General features: G+C 57.2%; 1 protein-coding gene across 1 annotated transcript; it reads left to right on the top strand.

Annotated features, from left to right (window-relative positions):
• Positions 1 to 3,695: 3,695 nt before the first annotated feature.
• On the top strand, positions 3,696 to 6,446 carry CHGG_10484 (uncharacterized protein; the record flags this gene model as incomplete). Its single annotated transcript, XM_001228410.1, has 6 exons — positions 3,696 to 3,871; positions 3,927 to 4,104; positions 4,165 to 4,916; positions 4,972 to 6,003; positions 6,321 to 6,328; positions 6,388 to 6,446. The coding sequence occupies 6 exons, from the start codon at positions 3,696 to 3,698 to the stop codon at positions 6,444 to 6,446; spliced, it is 2,205 nt and encodes a 734-aa protein (XP_001228411.1).
• Between the last annotated feature and the right edge of the window lie 495 nt (positions 6,447 to 6,941).

The following is a 6,941-nucleotide window of genomic DNA, read 5'->3' as shown; positions in this document are numbered from 1 at the left end:
CAATAGCAAGACTAGGACTACTATAGCGTGTAATCAGTGGGGTATGTCCACAACTCAAACCCGATGTTCAACTAAAACGAGACGTCGAACTTCCGCTATACCAGGGCTCTTGTAATCCAGCTTTGGTCTCGGCGGTGTCATCGGGCCTGGGAGTGAGCTTGCAGGTGCCAACTTGTCATATGCTCTACCACGTGTTCCACTTCAAGGCCGATGGAAACTTGGCCATATGTAAGTTCTGCGTTACAACAAGGAGACTGTATTTATATTGGCGCAAGATCCTCGGTGAGTTCTTTTAAATGACACTTTGCACATGCGGGCCACAGGACGCCCGCTCAAACCCGAGTTCTGTGTAGTGAGTTCAAGCACCACCTGCAAAGACTTAAACCAGATGTAACAAACGTAGTTGGTAGAGAGGACATGATTTCAACGTGTATCGGATACCCTCCCTGCTTAATTGTTAACTTCACGGGAGCCATTTTCGAGTCTTAGGGAGACGATACCAGGGCCCAGTCGGTACGTAATGATCGAAGTGAGCAGTGGCTTTTTTGTCTCAATATGAACACCAGCCAATGTTTCCTCGCGTCTTTTTCGGGCGTATGAAAGCTGGGGCTCGGCGCCACTCTCTTTAAGGACGGCCCAGGCAGCAGTGTCCTCGATACGCGGCCGATATGGCCGGGTTTAGCTGCAACTGCGAAAGTCTGGGGTTATGTCGTTCTGCTCGGCACCGACAAACAGCGGAATATGGAGTCGCTGCAGTGAGACGGTCGTGTCTGCTAAGGAACTGTGACGCTGACGAGATTCAAGTTGGGACAGAAAACAGGCAGCAATTTAAAAGACAGTGGGCCTCGCGGCCGGTAATAAGTTGCTCTGCTCAAGCGAGTTGAGCAACTACGGCACAGCAAATGTTTTGAAACCGGCCACGCGACTGAGTTCTGCCGAAGGTTACGGTTGCATACGACGAAATGTGCTGCAAAGGATTGAATGCCCAAACAAACTCACCGAGATCACCAAAGGATGACTGTTAGGGACATGAAGCATCATCCACCAAACATATCAACTAATTTGTCAGAACTCGCCATGGAAAAATTCTCATTTCCTACCTCTTGATGGTTAGGTACTTGGAGTCAATCGTGCATTGCCAGCATTGACACTTCCAGCCACTTGAGAGCTTGCTGCCTTCGAATCGGACGGTGTAAACGATAGCACCAATCGGAGTAAGCCACCCGTACCCGATTGCTTGACCAAACATGTCGGCATCGGTGCCGATGGGTATGGTCAGACGAAACCATCCTCCCTCGCGTGCGCTAGCACAAACGCCACATTGGCGCTTTGTTTCCGAAGCTTCCGTTGCTACCCTGTGCCTTTACTGTCGATCACACGGGGTTCGATGGCTATATGTAGCGACGAAACAAAAAGAAGGATTGTTTGAGCTTCCCCAGGGGCTAAGACTCGTTGGCTATGAATGATGCGTGAGGCTGGACATCGCCGTTGACCCGGTATTCGAGCTGTTTGGTTGAGTTAGGTACCTTAGGTACCTACCTGCCTTATTGCCGGGCTCCATGTGCTTTCTGCAGATTCCAGGTTGCAATAATGAATGGAGTCGAGTGCTGGGAAAGGGGAGCGGGAAGGCCCGGGTGGGCTGGGAGATTCTGTCACGGCACTTGCCATGGCGGGCTGAATTCTGTTTGCTAAATTGCTGCCCGGGCGGCGCCTGTCTTGCTATGTGCAGGCGCCTCACCGAGCTGCCGGACTACCTAACAGAAGCCCACTTCAGGGAAGGGATAACCAGGAATCCAACCACGTTGCCTTCACTCGAGCATGTACCGCATCGGGTGGGTATCCAACGGCACCCGATTCTGCAGACCAAAAAAAAAGCGAAAAGCAGCCACCGAACTGTCGGATGTTGCTCTGCATCGTCTGCCCCCGCTCGTCCCAGTGCCCTCTCAGTGGCAGATGTATATCGCCTCGCTATCCCATCATTTGAATTCAATTGGGGGTCCTAGGTTGGTAATTAGGTATTCTGTGTTTGTTGGTTGTTGATCCCTTGATCGGCGGACTACCCGAGCAATCACTCATAGCTCACAGCCCAGCCTCGGAATCAAACCCGCTGGCACACTCCGATAGCGGCCATCAAGCTTGAATGCGGAACGCCCAATGATGTGCTCGATGTTTCTTTTCTTTCCTGCTCATGTGTGCAGCGTGCAGCGTGCAGCGTGCAGCATCCTAGTCCATCCCTTCAATTCCACCTAGCGACTAGGGCACCGCGCTTCATCGATCACTCGCTTCGGTTGAGGGAGCATCGAAGGAGGGACTCACAACGGCGGCAGCCTCGTGGCATTCATTCATCCGCGCCTGACAAGGCAGATGTGGAGGTCGACGGGCTCGCCGAGTCGGCCGTAAGTCCTTCTGGTGGGGAATCTGCCCTCGGTCATTCCGCTCCCCGCCCGTAGTTCGCCGACCAAACTCTCCAACCCAGGCCGGGACCCAGGCTCACCAGAGAAGCAAAGTTGCAAACAAACCCACCAGCCCACCACCGCGTCTCGAGCACAACATAATTCGCTCTCCCCAGAATGCAACACCGCGGCGTATGCACGGATGCCTTCTGGAAGGAAATTATTCATGCGCGCCAAGACGACACTTGTCAAATCCCGCCACCTTTCCCCGGCCGCTCTTCTTGCCGCCGCTCTGCTTGCCCAGGCCCGTCAGGCGTGCGAACCAGATCCCTGGTTCCGGGTTTCGGACGGGCGATCTGCATTCTCCCGTGGTATGGAAGATGACGAGCGTGGTGTCACTGGTGTGTGGTGTGGTTGGTGTGGTTGGCAGGCAGGGGGGTTTTTCTCCCTCCCGCATGTGCCGCCGCCAGAAGTGTCAGAACATTGAAGCCCGGAAAACCTTAGCTTCACCAAGCTGGAGCCATGCATGCGACGCTCCCTCAAGTCCCTCCCCGCATTGGCCACATGGCTGATGGGGGTGGCACTAATGCACTTATTGGTTCTTGATGGCCCTGTGGGCCAATGTTTCACCTGACGGCACGCGTCTCTGCGACTTGATGTGGACAGTGGGGGGACAGCATTGGGCGGCACGGTGGGCTCTCGAGGCGTCTGCGCCGCCCTCCCCATGCAGGGGCGTCGTGTTGCCGCACCACCCACCCAAAGAAATATGCATGGAAGCTGCACAGAAGCCTTCGGTGCATATGACTTTTTATACTTATTGTGGTACCTGCGCCGCCCACATCCCACCAGCCGAAACAGAAGTACATCGGCATCAGCACTAGCTGCCCATCGTCCTTCAGCCAACACCCCATGTCCGCTTCACTCGCCGCCAAGCCCGCCCTAACGCCAAAGTGCTGATTCCCTCCAAGGTTTCTGGAGCCGCTCCCCAGATGCATCATGGGAAACAGGGGTACGTCTTGTGCTCGATACATAGTCTCGGGCTTTCTGCACATTCCATGGCGGAATAAACTCACGGAATTGCCCGTTGGCAAACACGGGAGGACGGGTCCCTTCGCGAGCCCTGTCTGGACACTATGCCTGTCAACCGTCGTGACTCGGCTCCGGCCTGGTCAACATGAGGTCGTCCTATCTCGATGCGGTATATGGAGCACGTGGCGGCATCGATGGTTATCACGAGATGCCGCCCTCGCTAACTCCCGCCAATCGTCCTTCACCACCTCCTCAACCCCCAGCTCCGTCGAAATGGCTTCCCCGCCGGCCTCCACGACCACCGGACCGACCCCCTCGGGCTCCAGGATAGGGCGGCCACCCCAATGGACGGTGTCTCGGTCCCGAAAGCTAGCCCGGCTCTATCTCTACTCCACGCTGTCTATTGAAAAAATCATTAAGGTGCTTGAAGACGATGGCTTCAACCCGAGGTGCGGGCGTTCGTTCGGTGGGGGCTAAGGAGATCCGAGGCTGACTCGCTACTAGGAAGAACTCGGCCCAGAAAACCATCCATAAGATGCTTGACAATGATCCCCGGTACCTACGTCCCGAATCGCGCGCCGAGATGGGAAAACGGATCAACAGCCTTACCACGTCCCCCACGCGCCGGAAAAAGAAGGGAGTCCAGGACCAGCGCCTGGCAGCAAGACGCGGTTTCAGAGAGGTAAACTTTGCTTTGGTTCGGTGGCTTTTATATAACCCCGCTAACCGTTTGGTGTGGTAGGAAGAAGCTATGCTTCCCGGCTCGGAGGTAACTTCCCCTTCCGGACTCAGCGTCAAGGCTGAAGACCCTCCCGCGTTTGACTACTCGACCTCTCCCGATGCCTCCGGTCTTGGCAATTTCAAATTCCCATCCAAGGCCCAGGACACAACGGGGGCAGACAAGGAAGCCTACTTAGTTGGGGTGCAAAACATAAAGCGAAGAGTTTCCGAATGCTCGTCCCATTTCGCCCTGCAGCTATCATCCCTGATCAAAGACTTTACAATTTCGATCTGCTCTGATGGCCAATCTTCTGGACGCCGCGCCTCGGCAGCGTTCAGCGAAGGGTCAGACCCTGGGGAGCCTCCGGAGTTGGAAACTGTCCCGGAACCCTACGAGTCTTTTCCCGACCCAGGGTTTGCTCTTCCCGGGGATTTTCTCTCCGCCCACACCAGGAGCTGTGCCGACTTCCCGGGTCAGCGGCATGGGGCGGGTGATTGCTGGTGTTCCATCGCCGAGGAAACCGCTGCGGACGAGTATTCATGGGTGCTTCCAGGGGGTGAGCTCAGCGAGAGAACGCGGCGTGTTCTCCACCAGCCTTTGTTAGGAGACTCCAGTCTGCGAGACAGCTGCGGGAACACGCCGTTACACTTGTTTGCGGCATTAGAAGGCACCCAGGATATACTCGGCAGGATGGTGACTAATTGCGAAGGGGGGCGTTTGGCAGCGGTCAACAGCGCCCGCCAGACATTCCTCCACGTCTTAAACCTCGATTGGTTTGTGGATGTTTCCGCTTCCTCCCCATTAGCCCGGCTACTGGCCCATGTTCAGGATGTTTGCCCAGGGCTGGTTTACGAAACCGACGTTTACGGCCGAACGTTTTTTCACCGCGCTCATTCCCTCATACGGGACCCATCGCTCCTCGCCAGCCTTATCTCTCTGTTTGATCCCGTGCTCGCCTCACGCCGCGGATGCATTTGGGTTCAACCCCGTCCCCGACACCGACCCAGCTAACCAAAGCCCATACATTCCACCCCGGCGGACCGGCAGCCTGTCTCCGCAGGTCGAGGACCTCGCGCGTGCTAGCCCAAACAGCCAGCCCAACTCCTCTGCCTCCGAAGGCTCCTTCTTAGCCTACCACGCCCGCCTCGTCCAGGTCATCCAGTCCTCCTACAACAACCCCACTGTCGAGGACGCCGACGGCCGCAACGGCTTGCACTGCCTGGCACAAGCCATCCTAAACCAACAAGCCATGGACCGCCACGTGCGCTCTTCCTCCTCCTCCTCCGCCGGCGGCCGCCCACACCTCAAGCGAAAACTCGACGCATCAAAAGACACACCTACCCCCTCACACACCTCCCCCACCCCCGTCGGAACCCCCACCGCAGGCAACGCCACAACAACAACAACCAGCTCCACAGAAGGCACGCTACCCACCCGCCTGCGGCACCTGCACTCGCTCCTGCACCGCTCGGTCGCCGTCTCGGTCGCCCATTACGACCGCCGCGGTTACACGCCGCTCATGGCCTTTGTCGAGCACGTCGCCGACGACCAGGACGACAAGGCCCGCACCCTGCAGGCCATCCTCGAGACGCTGGTGCGCGCGGGCGCCAGCATCGAGGCACGTAACCGCCGCGGCGAGACACCACTGCTCATGGCGGCAAGGCTCGGGCGCAAGGTCGCGCTGGCCACGCTGTTGGAGTGTGGGGCGAATGTCCATGCGAGGGATGTGGATGGGCGGGGCGTGCTGGAGGTGTTGGATGCCGAGGTGGGTGGGGAGAGGGCCAGGAAGGAGGTCGGGCTGTATGCGCGGTTGGAGGCGTGTCGCGTGCTGTTGACGGGGAGGAGGGAGTGGGGGGTGGGGTACGTTAATGGTGGTGTGGGTGGTAGTGGCGGTGGTGGTGGCGTTGGTAGGGTTGGGGAGGGGGCGGTAATGAGAGAGTGGAGAGTGAGAGAACGGGGGTAGGCCGGGTGTTGCGGGTACAGTGTACATGGATTGGTATGGTTGTTGGGCTAGATCGGTTGTACATATACAGATTTCTTTCTTGTTTAGATGCGGTTAGAGATGTTGTTGTAATATGATATCATTCGCAGAGGCTGTCGGGGTCCTGTTATGTCGGTGGGATCCCTTTGTGTCCGCTGTAACCCGCTAATGCTTATTAGGCTAGACATTGATTTAGGCGCTGTTGTGAGTTAGGGGTTATTTACAATTGACGGCTGGCTTTCACCTACCCCTGGAACCATCAGACGATTCAGGCTCACCTGAATTCGTCCAGGGTATCCTCGCCGTCGGATGCCATCACTGAGATTTCGACCCGATCGTAAACAAAGCCCCTGACATTTCGCCGTCCTCTTCCAACCCCCCCCCCCACCACCCCCCTTGGGAGCTCCTGTCCCTCCAAAAGCGCCCAGTGAACTGATCCCCGAGCAGAAACGTTTAAAGTAGCTCCTAAAAGCCGACGGCCCCTTATGCCTTTCTCGGCCCCTGTCAGCTCACCCGGCTCAGCCCAGCAAACCCCCTATTCGCCAATCCCGCCCCTCCCAGCCATGGCTTCCCCTTGCCCTCGTTCGCTTGGCTGGCTTGGCTGGTCGCCTTAGCGGCTTAGCCGGACCCCTTGGCCGCGCGCGTTCCACGCCGGAAAACTCAAATTCGACCTTCGCTCTCACGCGTCCGAGCGAGTCGACCCCTGATCTGGTCTCATCCTCCACCGTCCATCACCACCACCGCCACCATTGAGTTATCCCGTCCATTTCCCGCGACACGCCCGATCGCGAGGACGCTGGGCCATCTTTTCCCCATC

The sequence above is a fragment of the Chaetomium globosum genome, genomic scaffold, assembly GCF_000143365.1.
Source record: "Chaetomium globosum CBS 148.51 scaffold_7 genomic scaffold, whole genome shotgun sequence".
NCBI classification, from domain to species: Eukaryota; Fungi; Ascomycota; class Sordariomycetes; order Sordariales; family Chaetomiaceae; genus Chaetomium; species Chaetomium globosum.
This window is presented reverse-complemented; position numbering and strand designations above follow the sequence as displayed.